General features: G+C 58.0%; 2 protein-coding genes across 8 annotated transcripts; both read right to left on the bottom strand.

Moving 5' to 3' along the window:
* Window positions 1-453: 453 nt before the first annotated feature.
* Window positions 454-5,963, bottom strand: GNG8 (G protein subunit gamma 8). Of its 7 annotated transcripts, none has more exons than XM_058707336.1 (3): window positions 5,475-5,963; window positions 866-951; window positions 454-651 (listed from the first exon to the last, which is right to left on the bottom strand). In XM_058707336.1, the coding sequence occupies exons 2-3, from the start codon at window positions 947-949 to the stop codon at window positions 523-525; spliced, it is 213 nt and encodes a 70-aa protein (XP_058563319.1). In that variant the 5' UTR covers window positions 950-951; window positions 5,475-5,963; the 3' UTR covers window positions 454-522. The 7 variants fall into 7 exon arrangements, with proteins under 7 accessions (XP_058563319.1, XP_058563315.1, XP_058563320.1 ...); XM_058707332.1 differs by having other exon boundaries at window positions 5,471-5,962; XM_058707337.1 differs by lacking the exon at window positions 5,475-5,963 and adding an exon at window positions 4,047-4,101.
* Window positions 5,964-10,298: 4,335 nt separating this feature from the next.
* Window positions 10,299-20,326, bottom strand: DACT3 (dishevelled binding antagonist of beta catenin 3). Its single transcript, XM_058707081.1, has 4 exons — window positions 19,792-20,326; window positions 13,872-13,968; window positions 13,580-13,732; window positions 10,299-12,581 (listed from the first exon to the last, which is right to left on the bottom strand). The coding sequence occupies exons 1-4, from the start codon at window positions 20,038-20,040 to the stop codon at window positions 11,182-11,184; spliced, it is 1,899 nt and encodes a 632-aa protein (XP_058563064.1). The 5' UTR covers window positions 20,041-20,326; the 3' UTR covers window positions 10,299-11,181.
* Window positions 20,327-20,701: the final 375 nt, after the last annotated feature.

The raw sequence follows: 20,701 nt of genomic DNA, 5'->3' as shown, positions 1-20,701 counted from the left end.
GTGGCAGGGGGTGGAGTCACTCAGGGAGAGGGAAAGGGGGGGTGGGCATGGGGGCTCCTGGAGAGGAGAGGGGCCAGCTCAGGGGTTCGGGGGTTCAGCGCTGGAGGCCACAGTCTACCCCTCATTACCTCCCAGCTGTGTAACTTGGAGTGAGGGAACCTCCTTTGGCTCAGTTTCCTCCCCTGCAAAATGGACACTATGCAAGTAGCCAGCTGCCTTCTGGGGCTGTGGGGATGATTAAATAAATTCAGGGTCGCGGAGGGCCCAGTGCAGGTCAGAGTCCGGGGTGCTCACTTCCTCCGGTACACCCTCCCCATCCACAACGCCCCCCCCCACGCCACACATCCTCACCCCTAACACACTGCAAACACACTCAGGAGGGCCGTGGAGGGACAGGGTCCCCCGTGATGGCCCCAGGCTCTGTGCGTGCCTCAGTTTCCCCAAAAGCACAGGTACCACCACAGCCGCCACGTTTATTGGATTCACTCTTTGGCGAGGGAGGGGGTAAGCTGTCGCGAAGACTCAGAGCAGGACGCAAAAGAGGCGCTTGTCGCGGAAGGGGTTCTCTGCGGCGGGGACCGGCGTCACCAGCGGGTCGTCTTTGGCGTGCGTCTCGCAGAAGGCCAGGAGCTCGGCCGCCGCCTGCGACACCTGCGGACGCCGGGGCGCGCGGTCCTTTCTCCGCCCAAAGCCCCGCCCCCGCCCCGCCCCTTCCCGGCCCCGCCCCGCCCCTTCCCGGCCCCGCCCCGCCCCCGGGTCCCGCCCAGTTCCGGAGAGGGTCTTCCCGCGGGCCCCGCCTCCAACAGCGCGGGGTCCGGCCCCCGGCCCCGCAGCTCCCTCCGGCCTCCCCAAGCCCACCCCGCACCTTCATGCGGTCGATGTTCACCTCCAGCTTCAGCTGTTCCACCGTCTTGCGGGCCTCCGCGATCTTGGCCATGTTGTTGGACATGGCTAAGGGCGGGGAAGGGTTTAAACGCCGGGCGGGAGTAGGGGCTGACGGGGTAGGCTAGGACAAGCCGGGGTCCCCAGGCAGGGGTGGCAGCGGTAGTGGGACCCGGCGACAGGGGTGTGGATGGAAGAGCGTACGGATGGGGCGCCCGGAGGTGGAGGGAGGGACAGGAAACCAGAGAAAAGAGGAGGAATGAAGGGACCTACAGATGGGCGACCGAGAGGCAGGCCAAGGGAGGGCCGGAGGGGCCAGAGGAGGGATGGAGGGGTGCAGAGACGGGGTACCTAGATGGAGGGAAGGACAAAGACGGGCGAGGGAAGGCCCGAGGGAAGTCCGGTGATAAGGCTGCCTGGCAGGTGGAGGGAGGGACCAAAGAACAGGGCCACAGGTGCTGGATCGGGATCCAGGTGTCCTCAGCCCCCGGGGACAGAGCATGAGCCAGGAGGGGGGCCCTCCCCAGGCCAATTAGCGGCGGCTCGGGGAGAACAAGGAATTAAGATCGCGGCGGGAAGGGCGCAGAGGGGGCCTCATTAGGGCCTTGGCAGCAGCTGCCCCCTCCGGCCCCCTTGGGGAGCTCCCCCACGCCCGGCCTGGCCACCTCAAAGGCGCCTCTGCTCATTAGCCGCCCAAGAGAGGGCTGGGGGTGGGGTGCGGCGGGCAACTCGGCCATGACTGGGAGAGGGGCAGAGAGGATGGAGAGAGGGACACATGGAGGGGCAGAGGGAGCCACAGAGTGACAGAAAGACCGAGGCACGGAAGAAATAAAGAGACTGGGGCGCGGGAGAGAGAGGTGGAGGGATGAAGCGATGTGGGGGGAGGGGGGACAAGGAGAGGGGTCAAAAAAAAAAAGAGTGATCCAGGGGGGGACAGAGGGGATGAAGGGACAGGGCAGGGACAGAGAAGGGGAGGTGGAGGGTCCAGGAGGGGTGGAGAGAGGGGGTGGGAAAGGATAGAGGGAGGGGCACATGGAAGGACAGTGGAAGGCACAACGATAGAGGGGCAGAGAGAGGCGTGGGGTGGGGGGGGTTGGATAAAGGGACAGAGGAGAGAGGGGACAGGGGGACAGAGAGAGGGGGATGGAGGGGCTGGGGAGAGACAGGCTGGTGGAGACGCAGACGTAGGAAGTCATTCATTCACGCATTCATTCATTCCTAGGGGGACAGATGGCGGCTGCGATGGGGCAGAGGGATCCGCCGTGGGGTGAGACCGGAGCCTCCTACCTGTTGCTGCTCAGGGCCGGGATGGCAGGCAGGTGGCAGAGCCTGGGAGACCGAGTCTGGGTCCCCCTCCCCTCCCCCCCACGCTCCCTAGTCCGCCCCGCCCCCTCCCCCGAGGCGCAGCCCCTGAGGGCCCGCCTCCTCCTTGCTGCCACCACCGCTGTCCCGCCCCCCCCCCCCACCGCCTTGGGTCTGTTTCTTTGGGTCCCCTCTCTCTGTCCGTCCCCCTCTCCATCTCTGCCTCTGTCCCTCTCAAACACGCACGCACACGCTCACTCGCAGGGAAAGACAGTCTTCAAGGGTGCCTGCCCCACGCTCTGCACTTGTCCCCATGTCCCCCGGACCTCGGATGCGGGTCCCGCGCGGCCCCTCCAGCACACGTGCTCTCCCACCCCGTCCCGCCGGCCACCTGCGTCGTCCCGTCACAGACCACCCCTCCCAGCACACAGGCTCACCCTCGCCGTCCCTCAGATCGACGTGCACGCTCTGTCCCGCGCGCGGCGGCGGGGGCCACACAGTCTCACGACTGACCCGCGCTCGCTCGTCACAGTCGCGGCCCCTCCCCCTCCCCCCAGCGCCACGCACGGGGGCTCCCCGTCTCTCCTCGTGTGGCCCAGCATCACCGATGCCGCCTCACGCGCCGCAGCCAGACACGCTGTCTCAGATGGGCACACACAGCTCGGCCGCGTCACACGCCATGTCTCAAGACGTCACACACCTTGACACGCGGTTGGAACTTCTCTCTGTCGTGTTCACAGCCGGTGGCAACTTCACCCGCGCTTTCACCGTCACCCAGTATGTTAGGGACACACACGCACAAGGTCTCTCTCGTATTGTCATCTCCGAGTGCCCCGCACAGTGGCGCGCTGCCTCTCTCGCTGTCCCACCTGCCGTGTGTCGCACATCGTCAGTTTCTCACAGTTGACCAGCGTGGCGGACACACACGGTCACACTCACGTGGTCCCTCTGTCACACCCATTGCCCGGGGCCCGTCACGCTGCCTTCTCACGCCACCTCTGGGTGTGTCACACTCATTCGCCCTGTCACCCTGTGACCCCCATAGCCCTCGTGTCCTCCCCATGTTGCACACTGTGCCCTACAACCTCTCGCTGTCACATCCGGCCTCCTGATGTCACAGTCCCCCAAATGGTGTCGCAGGCACATCCAGCCTCACGGCGTCCCCCACAGCCACCTGCGTGTCACGACCTCATGTCACACACTCAGTCGCACACAGCCTCTCTGCGTAACACACGGTGTCACAGACACACCATTTCTGGTTGTCACAAAATGTCACCAGGTCACACAGCCACACACACAACGTCACAAGCTCGCGGTAGTACACGCTCACACAGTCTCTTGGCGTCGCACGCCGTTCCCCGGGGTCACCAGGGGCACCCACAGGGTCTCTGTCTTGCACTGGTCACACCCCTGGGGGCGCCCATACCCAACCCTCGGGCCTCTCGTGACAGCCCCCGATGGCCACACGGGGGCGCCCGCGGCCCGCCGACACCAAAGCCGTAGGCGGAGGTGGAAATTGGGAGGGCAGGGCGTCCCCGCGGGGCCGGCGGGGGACGCAGACCTGGGAGGGACGCCGGGACACAGCAGGGTGGCGGGGCTGCAGGCCAGAGGGAGAGAACTGAAGACGCACCGGGACAGGAGAAATTCAAAGAGGAGGGGAGAGAGATGCAGGGAGAGGCCGACAGAGACGGGGACGCAGAGACAAATTTGGAGAGATAGAGACCTAGGGACTAGGTGAGACAGAGACAGGCCGAGGATCGCAAAGACAGAGAGACAGAGACATGCAGGATAGAGGAGAGACACACAGAAATGGAGAGGCCGAGACAGGGACCGACAAACAGCGACACCCGAGAGACACGCACAGAAGCGCACGGAGACACCAACTCGCAGACCAAGCCTCCCGCCGGGGACGGTGGCGGAGGTGGGGCTTGCGGGGCGGGCCCCGGGGGCGTGGCCTAGGGGCGATGCTGAGGGGCGTGGTGAGGGGCGGGGTTCCCCCAAGGGGCGCGTCCGGGGGGGGCGGGCCAGGAGGGGCGTGGGCTGGCTGAGGCGCGCCCCAAGGGGCGGGCGTTGGGGGAGCAGGGGGAGGCCCTGGAGGGAGCTTCTCCTCGCCGTCAGCCCTTCTTCCCTACGCGGTTTTGGCCGACTGGATGGGGACGCGAGCCGAGCGGGGAGGGGACACCGCCCGGGTGCCGGTGATCTGAGGGTATCCGACCCTGACTCCCCGCTTCCCCCCGCCACCCCGCAGAAGCCCCAGGGCCAGGTGGGGGAAGGGAACCGGGCTCACATCTGGAAAGCATCAGGCGCGCCGGACGTGCCAGGGCCCCGGGCCCGGCTGCGGAAGGGGGGAGGGGAGCCAGGGCGCCCTCGTCCTCCCCCCTCAGCGGGGGGGGCCTGCCGGCGCCGGGGAGGGGCCTGGGCGTGCGCCGAGCCTCTGCGCCTCCCGCAGCTGGTTTCCATCAGCGACTTTGGCCCCGGCCGCCCCCAAGGAGGAAACCCAGCTGAGAGTGGGGGAAGCCAGGGTGACGACCCAATCTCCTATCCTGCTTTCTGACGGCGGCCAGACGCCGGGGGGTGTGTGGGGGGAGGGGTGGGGGGGGGAAGACGGACGGACGCTGTTCGAACCGTACCTAAATGCCCTCCCTTTCTCGCCGGAGCTGCAGCCCCCAGCCGTCTTTCCACCCGACGTGTAACTTCAGTTTTCAGACGTGCAATCCCGCCTTGTGCTGCCCAGGAGTTCGCCCCGGCCTCGTGAGAGCCTAGCAGTCAGTGGTGCTATCGTGCCCATTTTCCGGAGGGGGAAACTGAGACCCTGGATTCGGCTTCCGCTTTGACTTTATTCAAGAAATGGGCCGTGAACGCCAGGAGTGGTTCTAGCGTCCCATACCCAATGGCCCACTGTATATTCCCGGCTGGGTGTCCGCGGGTGTCTCACACTCGGCGCGTCCAACACTGAGCCCCATCCGCCAAACCCCCTCCTACTGCAGGCTCAGCTACGACTGCCATGAACTCCGGCTTGCAGTCACTTCTCGCCTCCTCTGCGGCTGGCACTCCGGTCCAGCCACAGTTCCTCGCTGGCTTCCCTCATCCGGGGCCCCACAGAGCAGCCAGAGGGACCCTGTTTGAAAGGGAGCCCCCAGATAATAGCCCGTGTTGGCGAGGAGGTGGGAAGGAAAACGGCACAGCCAGGGTAGGAGACAGCCTGGCAGTTCTTTAACAGGCTAAAGAGTCACCGTAGGACCCAGCAATTCCAGTCCCCAGGTATCGACATAAAAGAAATGAACACATACCTCCAAACACTTGTACCTGAATGTTTCCCTGCGGCTTTGGTCATAATAGCCCCAAAGTGGAAACAACCCACATGTCCATCCGCCGAGGAGCGGAAAAGCTTCAATGTGGTGTGTCCGTCCAGACAATGGACGATCATTCGGCGGGAAAAAGAAATCAAGCCGTGGTACGTGCTCCCATGTGGATGAACTTTGAAAACATCATGCGGAGTGAAAGAGGTCGGCCACAAAAGGTCACTTATTGCATGATTCCCTTTGTATGAAATGTCCAGAATGGGCCAAAATACAGAGACAGAGAGAGTAGGTGAGTGGTTGTCAGGGGCTGGAGATACTGGATGGAAATATTCTTATTGGGATGGAAATATTCTTCAATTGATTGTGGGGAGAGTTGTACAACTCTGTGAACGCACTAAAAGCCACTGAACTCGATTTGGGTGAATGTTATGGTCTGTGAATTGTATCTCAACGTTTTAAAAAATGTGTATTTATTTTGAGAGAGAGAGAGAGAGAGAGAGAGAGAGAGAGAAGAATCCCAAGCAGGCTCCATGCCATCAGCCCAGAGCCCCAAGCGGGGCTCGAACTCAAGAACTGAGAGATCATGACCTGAACTGAAACCAAGAGTTGGGCCACCCAGGTGCCCCTTGACTTTTTTATTTGTTGAGTAGGATTCACGCCCAGCGTGGAGCCCAGCTGGGGGCTTGAACTCACAACCCTGAGATCAAGACCTGAATTGAGATAAAGAGTCAGAAGCTTAACCGACTGAGATACCCAGGCACCCAGATATGTGACTTATATCTCAATAGAGCTGTTAACCCTTTCACCTCCCCCCCCCAAAAAAAAACCTCCTAAGTCCCTCTTGTGCTCAGAATTCTCCCATGGCTCCCACCTCCCTCGAAGTAAAAACCCAAATCCTCACCATGGCCCATGAGGCCCCACACAATGTGACAGACACTAGGATTCTCTGCCCCCCACTCCGGCTACTCCCACCCTTTTGTCCGTCACCCATGCTATTCACATGCCTCACTTCCCCCACCTCCTTCAGATCTCTGTTCAAACGTCCCCTTCTCAATGAGACGGATCCTGATGACTCTACTTAAAATCACAAACATCTCTGCTCTCTCACCCCACCCAATTTCCTCGTAGCTCTGCTCAGTTCTCCCCCATAATCCTTGTCACCTTTAGCAAATTACAGAATTTATTTATTTGTTATGTCAACGCCCCTGCCCCGCCCCCCAGCTCCCATGCCTGTAAGCAGTTCCTTTTGTAGCCTTCTAGAGAGAATCCATATAGGCTATGTCGGACAGCGCTTAAGAGCCTAGACTCTTAGGCAACCTGAACTTACATTCTGGCTTTGCTACTTATCAGCCTCACGTAGGTTACTTAACATCTCTGTGCTTCGGTTTCCCCATCTGTGAAATGGGCATATTAGTATCCATATATCATCTCTCTAATATACCCTCGAGGCTGTGAGGATTGAGTCACTGAGAATAGAGTCTGGCATGCAATAAATGCTCAATTTCACAGTTAGCTGTTATTTTTTGGTTTTGGTGGGGGGTTTTTTGTTTGTTTTTTGTTTTTTTTAAGTAGGCTTCACATCCAATGTGCCTTGAACACAGGACTCTGAGATTACGGGCCACAGGCTCTACAGACTGAGCCAGCCAGGCGCCCCCCTGCTATTTATTTATTATTATTCTTTTTTAATGAGTTTGTACCAAAATCTTAAGCAAGAAGAAAGGTCATCCAGGTGGACTTCAACCATTTTGACCCCTGTGGCCAGCGTGACCTTGGACAAGTCCCTTTCCCTTTCTGAGTTGCCACTTTTATGGAATGGAGATGAGGCAAATATTCCCAAAGGAAGTCCTGACAAGCAGTGGCTTTTCCTGGCAATTTTTAAAAAATCTTTATTTATTTATTTTTGAGAGAGAGAGAGAGAGAGAGCACAAGCAGGGGAGGGGTAGAGAGAAAGAGAGACAGAATCCTAAGGAGGCTCCACACCATCGGTGCAGAAGCCGATGCTGGGCTTGAACTCACAAACCGTGAGATCATGACCTGAACCAAGATCAAGAGTGAGACGCTTAACCGACTGCGCCCCCCCCCCCCAGGCATCCCTTGGCAAACTTTTATTTTATTTAATTACTTATTAAAATTTTTTTCTTTAACGTTTATTCATTTTTTGATAGAGACAGAGTGCGAGTGGGGGAGGGGCAGAGACAGAGGGAGACACAGAATCCAAAGGAGGTTCCAGGCTCTGAACTGACAGCACAGAGCCCGACGCGGGGCTCGAACCCACGGACCATGAGATCATGACCTGAGCCAAAGCCAGCCGCTTAACCGACTGCGCCACCCAGGCGCCCCTTGGCAAACTTTTAAAAATGACTTTTATTCATTGGTATGCAAAAAGAAATACTTGTCTATCCATACACACACACTGCCCACCCACCTTCTAGAATGGAAACTCCACAAGGAAGGAGACTTCTTTTTTCTGTTTTGTTCCTTGCAGGTGAACACAGCTGGCCTGGTCTCCTGCTCTCTCAGAGTTCAAAGCTACCGAGAGGTGGACCCACCCATCTAGACACAAAGTCAAAGCAGAACAAATACCATTCTCCACCTGACTGTGGGGTCAGGTGGGGGATGGGTTCTAGCCCTAACTCCCTCCTTCTTGCTGTGTGATCAGGGTAAGTAATGGCCCCTCCCCAAACTTCTAGTTATCCATTCATGAAATGGGTATGATTATTGAACTTATCCAATAGAAATATGGGCAAAGAGTATGAACAGGCAATTCACTGGATTACAAGTGGGCCAATGAATATACCAAAGTATGTGTTGCCTCAAGGGAATGGGAGAGAGACATGCTAATTAAAACAGAACATGGGAGGGGCGCCTGGGTGGCTCAGTCCATTGAACGTCCAACTTTGGCTCAGGTCATGATCTCACGGCTCATGAGTTCAAGCCCCACGTCGGGCTCTGTGCTGACAGCTCAGAGCCTGGAGCCTGCTTCAGATTCTGTGTCTCCCTCTCTCTCCTTTCCTCCCCCACTCGCACTCTGTCTCTCTCTCAAAAAAAAAAAAAATTTAAAAAAATTTAAAAAAAATCATAAATAAAATGTTAAAAAAAAAAATGAAAATATCAGCTGAGGGCGCTTTTAGTGGGAGGAAGTGTGGCAATGTCAATTAAAAGTTTTTAATTTTTTTTTTTAATTCTTGAGAGAGAGAGACAGAGCATGAGCGAGAGAGGGACACAGAATCCGAAGCAGGCTGCAGCCTCTGAGCAGTCAGCACAGAGCCCGACCGACGAGGGGCTCGAACTCACAAACCATGAGATTGTGACCTGAGCCGAAGTCAGATGCTCAACCAGCTGAGCCACACAGGCGTCCCTCAATTAAAAGTTTTTAAATGAGTGTACATTAATGACCAAACAATTCTATTTTTAGGAGTGAAGGCTACAGAAATACATACATATATGCACATATAGGTATGTACAAGGACATTCCTGCAGCAAGGTCCCTAACAGCAAAATAATTGGGAGAGCTGACAATCCCACAGTGGACTCTTATGCAGCTAATAATAATAATACAGTGAGGGGGGCACCTGGCTGCCTCAGTCAGTGGAGCATGCAACTCTTGGAGTTGTAAGTTCAAGCCTTACATCTTGGAGTTGTAAGTTCAAGCCTCACGTGGGGTGTAGAGATTAATTAAAAATAAAATCTTAGAGCGCCTGGGTGGTGCAGTGGGTTAAGCATCCGACTTCTGCTCAGGTCATGATCTCAGGGTTTGTGAGTTCCGGCCCCATTTTGGGTGAGCTCGAGCCCTGCTTCAGGTGACCTTGAGCCCCACTTCGAGCTCCACACTCTCTCTCTTTCCCTCTCTCTCTGCCCCTTGCTCACTCACACACTCTCTCTCAAAAAAAAAAATTAAAAATAATAAAATAAATAAAATCTTTAAAAAACAATCATTATACAACGATAGGGAAATGTCATCTAAATGGAGATGAAAGGGACAATTTCCTAGAAGAATACAACTTAGTAAAACTGACACAGGAAGAAATAGAAAAGTTAAATAGTACTATAACCATCAAAGAAACCGATTTGTTTTTTGTTTTGTGTTTTTTTGGTTTTTTTTGTTTTTTTTTTTTTTTGAGAGAGAGAAAGAGAGAGAGGGAGAGGGAGAGAATCCCAAGCAGGCTCCAGGCTCAGCATGAAGCCCAACGCAGGACTCTATCCCAGGACCCTAGGATCATGACCCGAGCCAAAATTAAGAGTTGGACGCTCAACCGACTGAGCCACCCGGGTGCCCTCCCCCAATATCTAATTCTTAATTAAAATCCTTCCCGTAAAGAAATCTTTGGACACAGATGACTTAACACCACCAAATGAAAATAATAATAATAATAATAATAATAGAATAAAAGTGATAAATAATGCAAATATATGGTTCAATTTATATATGTATATATGTAAATATACATGGTATATATGTATAATATAGTTATATATTTATATAGTTACTTAAATTCACATATGTATGCAAACACATAAAGGAAAACATTCAAGGATACACATCAAACTGACTATGATGACTTTTGAGAAAAGAAATTTGGGTTGGCCCTTCACTTATATTTTTATGAAACCATGCTTGTGACCAAACACAACTCAATCAAAGGTCAGATTCATTGTGGTAAAACAGCCCCATGGTAGGAAAATCAGGTTGAGACCCACCCTGAGATCTGCCACCTGGCTCCAGACACCCCTATGTTCAAAGCAAATAATAGTTGCTCACTACACGTGAGTCCAAAGGAAAGCCGTTTTACCACAGAAGGAGAGTCCACCACGTATGGAACAGTGTGCATTTATTTACAAAGAGGTTAGAGAAACACAGAAATCTGGCCCCCCTGTGCACTGGGGAGTCACCATCGTCATAATAAATACAGTAATTTTTAAAAAGAAAAGAAAATACTGGATTGGAACAGCTGAGGGTCATCCTGGGCTCTCCCCACTCCCTCTGGGAGGGGGGAGAAAAGGGGGGGCATGAGATAGAAACCATCTTCCTTCCCCTCTCCTACCTCCTAATCCTCCATAACTGTCCCGGGATAGAGGCGAAAGAGTCCTTCTTTCCAGGTGCTACCACCTCCTAACTGACCCTCAAAACCCCAAAGTCAGTGCTCCTTCCTTTCCCAGGGCACTCTGCAGGCACCACCTGGGTCAGACACAGCGTCTCTGACCGCGGTGCCAAGGGGATAGCTTAAGAATCCAGGGACATGGATGGGGGCACTTTGTGAATGGGGGAGGGGGGGGGAGACACCATATCTGGGCATGGAAAGGAGGAATAAGAGGGTTCAGTGACAGTGGTGAACGGGAACAAACGGACTAAGTGTCTAAACTAGAATGGGGAAATTCGAACTGAATTACCCCTTCCGCATACCATATTACACCCATAGTACAGATGAGGAAAGTGAGGCCCAAACAAAGGGAACTTTCTTGCCCAAGGGCTGCAGAGCCAGCAGCTGAACTGGGCCAAACAGGGCTCCTCCCCCATTCCTCCCTATGGTGGAGGGGGAGCCTTTTCAACCAAGACTGCCGTGGATGGGGGCAGTGAGGAAGGGTCTTTGGAAGCAGAGAAAATGGTGGTCTTTGGAAGGGAGGTATGGAAGGGTCAGTGATTGGGAGTGTGGTGGTGCAGAGGCCATGAAGGGGGAGCCCGAGCAAACCCCCAAACTCACACGGTAGTCATGACCTTGAGAGAACCCGAACGGAAACGCAGGATCTTTTTCTTGAGTGCGTGGGAAGCCTTGATCTTCACAAACACTTTGGCGGGGCCCGCGGGCGCCCCTCCACCTGCACCACCCCCTGCCCCAGAGGCTGCGGTGGCTGCCACCAGCTGCTGCGGCCACACCAGGCCACCGCTGCCGTCTGAGTCGCTGGATGCGGAGCTGAAGGCAGGCGACTCCCCCTCGCTGGCGCTCGATTCACTCTCCCCATAGCCGCCGCCGCCGCCGCCGCCGGTGGGACCCCGGCGTCCAAGGGGCCCCAGGCGCCCCGCAGAGCACTCAGAGTCGCTGCCCGCGCAGCCATAGAGAAGACGGCGCTGCGGAGCCGACGGGGATGGGCCGGGCCCCGGGCCGCGGGCCGCCGGGGCTCGGGGACGGCCGCGGCGTCCGTCCGCAGCGTCGATCTCCGCCGTGGAGCGCCAGCGGCGGCAGGACCCCGCGGCCTGCGCCGCGAGTGTGGGCGCAGGGCCGCGACGGGGCCTCGGCGGCCGGGGCTCTTCCCGTTCGGCCGTGGGGTACTTGGGGGGCCCCGGAGGCACCGCGGCCGCGCGGCCCAGCAGGCTGGTCTCAGACTGGGAGCGCGCGGCCTTGCGAGCCCTGGGCGAGCCCCGGCGGCCCGAGGCCTCCGTCACGCGTCCGCGGCGGCCGGCGGCCCGGGGACGCTCCCGGGGTGGGGACTGCTCCACGCTGCGGCCACGGGTCAGCGGTGGCGCTTTGCGGCGCGCCGCGCGGCCGGGGAGGCCGCGGGTGGCGGCCTGCGCGCCCGGGATGTACTGCGCCTTCACCAGGCGACCCTCGGCCGGGCTGTCGGGGGGCGAGGGAGCGGCGGGCGGCGCGGCGGGCTCGGGCGCCGTCTCCGACTCCCACGGCGAGGCCCAGGCGCGCCCCAAAGGCGCCGGGCTGGCGGGACGGCCCCCCGCGCGCTCCACTGGGGGCTCGGGCGCGGGCCGCGCGCCTCCGGGGGGCGGGGACACGTCGGGCGGCCTCTGGCGCACGCTGTTCTGGCGCCGCGGGCCCCCGTCCGCGCCCCCGGGACTGGTCCGGGGCTGGCCCGCCCCCCGGCGGCGGCGCCTGCGCAGGAGCGCCGAGATGTAGCCGTCCAGGGGCCGCCCCGTGCCGGGGGCGTCCGGCGAGTCCGCAGGAGGCCGGACGCAGGGCCGCGGGCTGCGCAGCGCCACGGCGTGCAGGGGGCTGGGCGTCAGGAAGGGCCCCGCGCGGGCCCGCCGCTCCGCGGAGGAGCAGGCCTCCGGGCCCGCGGAGCCCGCTGCCGTCGGGTAGGGCGCCGAGTATGATCGCGGCACGGCTGCCCGAGCGCTCACCGCCTCTGGAGCGCTAGGACTGGCGTCTCCTGGGGAGGGAGGCAAAAAAAAAAAAAAAAAAAAAAAAAAAAAAAAAGGAAGAGAGTGGAGAGACTCTCGAAGCCCCTTCTAAGGTGAGCCTAGGAGGGTCAAGTTGCCTACCCCTCCTCCTCCACTGTCATCAAAAACCCTGCTCTCCGCCCCGCCCCCCCTTCCCTCCTACCAGGTTCATAACCAAATCTTCACAAGACCCTGAATGGTCTGTCCCGCCCCTGCCTCTCTGACCTCCATCTCTGACGCCTCTCCTCTGTAATTTTAGGTCTCCGGCTACATTGGCTTCCTGGTTGCACCTGCCAGTCACGTTCCAGCCTCACGGCCTTTGCACTTTCTGTTCCCGCTACCTGGAACACTCTTCCCTGAGGATATCTGTTTGGCCCACTGCCTCACTTATTTTAGGACGCCACTCAAATGTCACAGTCTCCGCGACATCTTCCCCGGGGCCGCGTCTTCTAAAATGGGCCTTCCTCGCCGATTCCAAAGAGGACGCCCTCCCTGGTCCCCTTCCCCTAACTTTCTTCTCTGTCTGTCTATACCTGACTTATCTTGTTTATTATCTGTCTCTCCCACTGGAAAGTCAGCTTCTTGAGGACAGGGGTCTTCCCCCACCCCCACCCCCCCACCCCCGCCACGACTGCATCCCTCACCACTAGGATAGGGCTACGCCGGCACATAGTAGGGGCTCAGAAACTTACTTGTATAAATGGACAACAGCAGTTCCTGACCGTGGGTGCCAAGTCTAATAGCAATTAGGGCTGAGGCTCCCTGAATATGCAAAACTTCCCTACGACGTAGGTGCTGTTATCAATCCCACTTTAACCGAGGGAGACACGGAGGCCCCGAAAGAAGCAACAGGCTCAAAATCACACGAAAGGGGAATGTCACAGCCAGAATTCGAATCCAGGTCAGTCTGACTCAGAAGCTTGGGCTCAAAACCATTCTCCTACTGTCCATTCCCTGGTTCTCAGGGCCCCAACCCCACCCACCTTACCTAGGGACTTGGGCCTCTCGCTGGCATAGATGCCCCGGGGTTCAGCGGGACCCAGGCGTCCATAGGAGCCAGATCCAGAGAAGCCACTGTCCCCACAGAAGGTAGAGGGTGGTGAGTCTGGACCCCCCGTGGAACTGGGGTCTTCATAGAAGCCTGGATTCCAAGGAGAAGAGGAGAGATCATCAGGGGCTGGGCGGGGAAGCCAGGGGTGGGGAAAGGAAGAGACCAAGAGGCAGCCTGAGAGGTAGGGGCAGGAGGAAAGATGGGGGTATCCCAGGCACGCCCTGCTTACCTGAGCTGCGCCCGCTCTCCTGTTCCAGGCCCCCAGACTCCAGGCTCAGATCTCCCAGCTGCTGGCCCAGGTCCCAGATGAGCCCAGGCAAGGCCTCCTGAGGGCATGAGGAAAGCAGATTGGTCAGAATGCCCCCCCCAACCTCTGCCAATGAGCCCCCCACATCTTCCCAGACCACGGGTAGGGTTTCACCTTGACAATGAGGCTCTGATTTCGAAAGGGTAAAAGCACCCAAGCCCCAGGATCTCCCGCCTCAAGTTCTCTGTCCCTTCAGCCTAATAGAAGTCCTTCTGATGGTCTAACTCAAGTCCTTCGTGCTGCAGCGACATCACCGTCTCTTGGGTGTGCTAACCTTCAGAAGGCCCCGCCCCTGCTCCCTCTCTATCAGGTGTTCCCTCCATTTGTGCTCGTGGCCCCTTAACACCTATTAGGATGTCCCTCTTTGAGCCTAAGCTCAGGTGGTCTAGCTGGAAGGGCAATTCGCTGCTACCTAGCAGATCCCTTAGCCATGGGGTCCACCTTCTCTAGTCCTTGACCTTCTCTTCTTGGATGCTCCCATCTCCCCCCACCGCCCCTTATTGGCAGCAGAAAGTCCTTCTGCAAGGCTTCCTTAAGTCCTTCCTGCTGCAGACCGGTTCTTTCCCTCATATGGATAAAATAGGCAGACCACGACTCGTACTAAGTCCTTTGCTCCTTCTCTTGGGAAGAACCACTCCCCCGCCCCCCAACCCCTACTGGAAAGTCCTTCTGTGAGTCTAGCCTTAGTGGGTACTACAGCAACAAGCCCCAGCAGGTTCGCTTGCCTGGGGGACGGCATCTTCCTCCTGCCCTTGCTTCATTCCTACCCAGAAGCCTCACCCCCCTCCTACTCCCCCCCCCCCCCATGTCTCCCATCAACCCCTCATCCCCATGAGAAATTTCTGTTGAGTCTATCCCGGATCCTTCTTGCTGCAGGAAATGACCATTTCTTATCAGGGATGAATGAATGAAAGTGAAAACCCTTTTAGCGGAGCGGCCGTCATTAGGGAAGGGGGTGGGGCTGAAACAACACAGATGGGGCCTCTGAGACACTAGGGCTTAACCCCATTTTGGAAAACAGATCCAGGAAGAGTCCCACATGGGTCCGGGTGAGGCCAGAGGTGGCGGCAGCCGCGGGGCCGACGGTTGACCCTCAGACAAAAGCGGCTTGTCTGGACGGCGGGCGGGAGGCAGGGAGGGGGGAGGAGCTGGGAGGCCAGGCGCCCAGCCCTGCCTATTTAGGGCAGAAAGACGGCCCGGCTCCCCCGCAGACGCCCCCCCTCCCTCCCCCAGCTTCCTACTTCAGCGGCGGCGGCTCTCCTGGCCCCCCCCCCCCCCCCCGTCCTCACCCCTCCCTCCCCCGCCCCCAGAACAGAAGCCCCCTTCTGGGCTTGTTTATAGGAGCAAAGTCAACAAATCGGTCCACTTTGGGCTCCTGCCCTGGGCTGTGCAGAGATGCTCAGGGTGGCGTCATCTTTGAGCAGAACCCAAGAGGCCAGCCCAACTGTGTCGTATCAGGGGTGGCTAGAAGCGTTCCCGGAGCGCCCACGTACCCCACGTCGTCATGTCCCCCCTACTAATCGCCCCCTTGCTCACTCTGCCGTAGCCTCGAAGCCACACTGGCCTCCTTGCTGTCCACCCCCCCCCCCCCCAGCACGCCTTGCGCCTGGCGAGCTCCTACCTCTGTAAGATGTGTTTCCCCTGAATTTCCCCCTGGCTCCCTCCCTTGCTCGGTTCAGATCTTCGCTTTACATGATCCCTCCTCTGACCAGTCTTTCCAAAATAGCTCCCCGGTCATTCTGCACCCTGTTGCCCTGCTTTCATTCCCCACCCCCACCCCCACATGACCTCCTGGCTCAGAATGATACATTGGGTTGTCATTTGTTTTTTGTCTGCTCACTAAATGTCGTTCCTGGAAGGCAGAGCGTTTTGTCTGCTTTGTTGGCCGCTGCGTCCTTCCCCCACTTCCCCAGCCTACACACACACACACACACACACACACACACCCCAAGCCCAGTGCATAGCACAGTGCCTGGCACAGAGTAGGCGCTCAGATGTTTGCTGAAGGGATGAACGTATACAGCAGAATACTATGCAGCTGTCAAAACGGAAGGAGGCCATATGTGTATACAGTCATCACTCACATAGAGCTTCCAGGCGGAAAAGGAAAGGGCATAGCACCAGCCAGAGTCAGAATTACCTGAAGGGCATTGTCGGCGCCTAAATTACTGGGTCCCGCCTCCCGAGCTTCCAGGCTGGAGCCCAATTTGCATATCTTGCAAGTCCCTCCCCACCATCTTGCTAGTCCAGCGGCCACACCTTGAGAACCACTGGCATTGTCCCCCCAAGGACCTCACCCAAGAGACCTGGAATTTGTGAGAAAGCAAAGCATTGGGCGCCTGGGTGGCTCAGTCGGTTAAGCATCCGACTCTTGATCTTGGCCCAGGTCATGATCTTACGGTTTGTGAGTTCGAGCCCTGTGCCGGGATCTCCGGCTGACAGCGCAGAGCCGGCTTGAGATTGTGTCTCCTTCTCTCTCTGCCCCTAACCCATGCGCGCGCGCTCTCTCTCTCTCTGTAAATATCTCTGTAAATAAATTTAAAAAAAAATTTTAGTACAATAAAAATTAAAAAGCAAAGCAAAACACTACACTTCTTGGTATGTAAGCTGTGGAAGAGGTCTGGAGGGACCCACACCAAGGTGACAACAGTGTCGATTCCGAGGAGACCTGGAACAAGTTACTTCCCCTCTCTGGGCCCTGGTTTCCTCCTCTGCAACATGGCATTCAACTCTCTCTCTTATGGGGTGTCATAAGGATTAAATGAACTAAAATAGCAGTTCCTTTTAAGCTCTTAATAAATGCTAGCTTTGATTATTACACGAAAGCTCTGAATTTCTTTCTTTTTTTTACTATTTACTTATTTTTGAGAGAGAGAGAGAGAGAGAGAGAGCATGAGCAGGGGAGGGGCAGACAGAGAGGGAGACAGACACAATCCGAAGCAGGCTCCAGGCTCTGAGCTGTTCAGCACAGAGCCCGACGCTGGGCTCGAACTCACGAACCTGGAGATCGTGACCTGGGCCGAAGTCGGGCGCTCAACCGGCTGAGCCACCCAGGCGCCCCCAAAGTGCTGAACGTCTCAACAAGGAAAATAGAAAGTCATGTTTCACTCGTGTAATTAAAAATAAAGATGAAAGGATCAATTTGGGAGCTGGGGTGGGGGGGGGGTGTGAAGTTCTGCCCGTGTCACGTCGGTTCCCAGAAGGAGTTAAGGGGGACAGACAGGAGAGGCCTCCCCTTCCCCCGCACCTGGACCCTCCAACACCACCCTAGTCTACACACTCTCACTGTTTGTAAGTTTGACCCCCATCCCTTCCAGGTGCGAAGCAATGATAACTCTTTTTTTTTTTTTTTTTTTAATTTTTTTTTTAATTTTTTTTTATTTTTGGGACAGAGAGAGGCAGAGCATGAACGGGGGAGGGGCAGAGAGAGAGGGAGACACAGAATCGGAAACAGGCTCCAGGCTCCGAGCCATCAGCCCAGAGCCCGACGCGGGGCTCGAACTCACGGACCGCGAGATCGTGACCTGGCTGAAGTCGGACGCTTAACCGACTGCGCCACCCAGGCGCCCCAACAATGATAACTCTTTAAAAGACCAGAAGGATGTTGGGCTGAATCTAGCTCCCTCCCTGTGTACCCACAATGCCCCTCATCTTTTTTTTTTTTTTTTTTTTTTTGCAAACCCTTCTGCCAGGGGACCGTCCGCCATCCAGGGAGGGTTAACATGCATGGGGTTACGACCCCTGGAGAGCCCTTTGCCCAAGCGTTTCTAGACCTTTGTCCCCACCCCAACCCCCGCTGCTGGTCCAATTCCCTTCATCTCTATTAGGAAGTCCTTCTGCGAGTCTAACTTAAGTCCTTCTTGCTGGAAGGGGACCCTCTCTCTTGGTGGGAGAGAACAGAACCCCCACCCCACGCCCATCCAGGATTCTTGCCTCTTTTCTCTGAATATCCCTCGTCTTCACCTGCACCCCCCCCCCCCCCACCATTCCTATTAGAAACTAATCAAGTCTGGCTTCAATCTTTGTTGCTTCAAAGGGAGTGTATTCCTGGGGCAGGGGAGGGGGGCACAAGGGGGGGGTGGGAGGGGGAAGTATCCTAAGACAGAGGCTCAGGGATCAGAGGAGGTACCCACACCCTCCTCAGAAGGACCCAGGAACCCCCAACGGCAGAGGAGTTTATATTTAGCGTTTCTCTGTTCCTCCCTCGGTGCCGCTGTCTCTCTCCCGCTGCCTGCCACCGCCTCCTCCCTGACGCTGGGACGGAGCTTTGCCTGGAGAGTGTGGGGGAAAGAGGCCTCTCCACTACCACCTCGGGGGGGAGGGGGGGGTTAGGCAGAGAGGCGGAGAAGGGGGGAGACTTAGGGGCAGGGATGGGGAAGCTGAAGGACAGAGAGAGGAGACTGAGGCAGAGAGAGGGCGAGACCGAGGGACAGGAAGGAAGGACACAGCCTGCCCATCCCTGTGCTTTCTCCCTCTCCTCGTAGGGTGGGAGGTGCCTTCCCAAGCCCAGCCAGTTTAGGGGGGGAGGGGGGGAGCGGGGTGAAGGCCCCCACAAGGCGTCTCCAACTTTGGGAGGGGGTGGGGCCTCCCACAGCTGTTTCTGTTTCCAGAGAAGAATGTGCAGGGTCCCGCTCCCAGTCGGGGGAGGGGCTGTGCGTGCAGCCCCGGAGTCTGGCTGCAGACCCCCTCCCCATTCCCCATCTGGGGCGGGGGCAATGGAGGTCAGCAGCAGGGAGAGCCCCCTCCCCCGCCACCCCGGCTCAGGTTTCCCCAAACGGGAAGCTCTGACCACACACAGGCTTGGGGATGGGATCTGCAAGGGGAGAGCCAGGGTCTGGGGCCTGGCAGGCTGGGGGGGGGGGGGGGGGAGGGGAAGAGAGAGAGGTGGGGACAGGGACTTGGGGCCGGAACAGAGAGGTGTGCAGAAATGCAAGGGAAGCCTGGGGAGACAGAGATAGACACAGAAGGTTAAGAAAGATAGAAACAGACACTGAAAGTCACAGGGATGTGGCAATAGGGAGAGAGAGTGAGGGGAATCCAGGAAGAGGTCAGGAGAATGAACAAATGACAGAGAAGGAGAGAGGGGTGGTGCTCCTTAAGCCCTTCTGGAGACCTCTGCCTCATTTTCCACCATGAGAGCACTCGGGGAGTTCAGAAGTCGGGCCCCCACGCTGCCTCAACCTGCCTCTTCTGGGGTTAACCAAGGCTGGGACCAGGTAGGAAAGGAGGGAAAGTGTCACCAGAGAGTAAAGATGACCGCGGGGTCCTCAGGGACTGCAAGCTTCCTCTCAGCAGTGGTCCCTCCCTCAGGAGGCCCGAGGATCCCCTCCCCCCCCCACCCCGCCCCCTCCGGAGATCTCCAAGCACATCGGGACTTAGGGAAGATGGAGCCCTGGTAGCGGGGCCAGAGCGGGGCATGTTTGGATCCCGGCTGTGTGACCTTGGGTGAGTCACTTGCCATCTCTGAACCTCAGCTTCTTTCTCTGCAAAATGAGGACTATCACCCTCCTCTCCCCCAAGCTTCAAGAAGACAACGCATTACCAAATACTCGGCCCAGGCTTGACACATACTTAGCGCCTAGAAGAATTTTCTTTGGGGAAAGGGTCTGTGCATTTCACGAGGCCCCAGCGGAGGCGATGCAGTTCCCCCCCACCCCACCTTCCCCAGTTTGGGGTTGAGGAGGCCAGATCCCGCCCGCCGCCCATACTCCTGGGTCTCCAGCCCCACCCCCTGTCCTCTCCCCCTCCCCCACCGCAACGGGTGTCTGAGCATCCAACCGAGACAGACAGACAGATAGACACACACGGGGGCGGAGGGATGGACGGACAGGCGGCCCCTCACCAGCTGCTCCTCCAGGGCCGCTGCGGCCCGGCGCGCCGCCGCCGCATCTTCGTCCTCATCGGCGTCCTCCTCGTCCTCGGCCTCGGCGCCCCCCATTCCGGGCTGGGCCAGACGCAGCGCCTGCTGCACGCGGTACTCCTGCCTCTCCCGGAGCCAGTGCAACTCGCAGAGCCCGGCCAGGCTGCCCTCCAGCCAGCCCCGCAGCCGGCCCCGCTCGGGGCTCACCGGGAACGAGAAGGCCCGGATCATGGCTGCGGCCCCCCACCCCAGCCCGGCCGGGCCCCACGGCCACCCCTCTCCGGGTCCCACCTCCCCGCCCCAACAGCCCGCCTGCCCGCCCGCCCGCTGGCCCGGCTGTCACCGTCTCATCTGCATAGGCGCCCGCCCATTGGGCCGCCCACCCGCGCCTTATCTGCATGGCCACGCCCCCGGCGACAGAGCAACCGTCGCCTATTGGCTGCTACCCTCCTTTACGAAGCCGCTCGGCGGTGCACCCGCGCCCCCCGACGCGACGCATGCTCGCAGCTTCCTACTCGCTTTGCTTCTGGGCGGCCTCGCCACGCCCCACCGCTTGCCAGCCTTTGGGGCCTGGTCACGCCCCCTCGCGCGTCACAATGAAACAAGTCCGCCCTTGCTTCAATGTCATTGGTCCGTGCCTCCCGGGTCCCGCAGCTGGTTCCGCCCCCTTGCGGGCGAGCTCAGGCTACCATTGGACTGTCCCGCGAGAGGGGAAGGGGTGATCTATAAATAGGGAATGGGTCCACGTGACAGTTTGGCAGCTGTTCCTCTCCCCACCCCCCCCACCCCTAGCAACCCTAAGCTGCTGAGGCTGTGCAGGGGGCGGAGAGGGTTATTGAGTCGAGCCCTGATTTTGCCTCCTCTTCCACGAAGCCTTCCCAGACACTCAGCT

This window comes from Neofelis nebulosa, chromosome 17 (genome assembly GCF_028018385.1).
Source record: "Neofelis nebulosa isolate mNeoNeb1 chromosome 17, mNeoNeb1.pri, whole genome shotgun sequence".
Lineage (NCBI taxonomy): Eukaryota > Metazoa > Chordata > Mammalia > Carnivora > Felidae > Neofelis > Neofelis nebulosa.
This window is presented reverse-complemented; position numbering and strand designations above follow the sequence as displayed.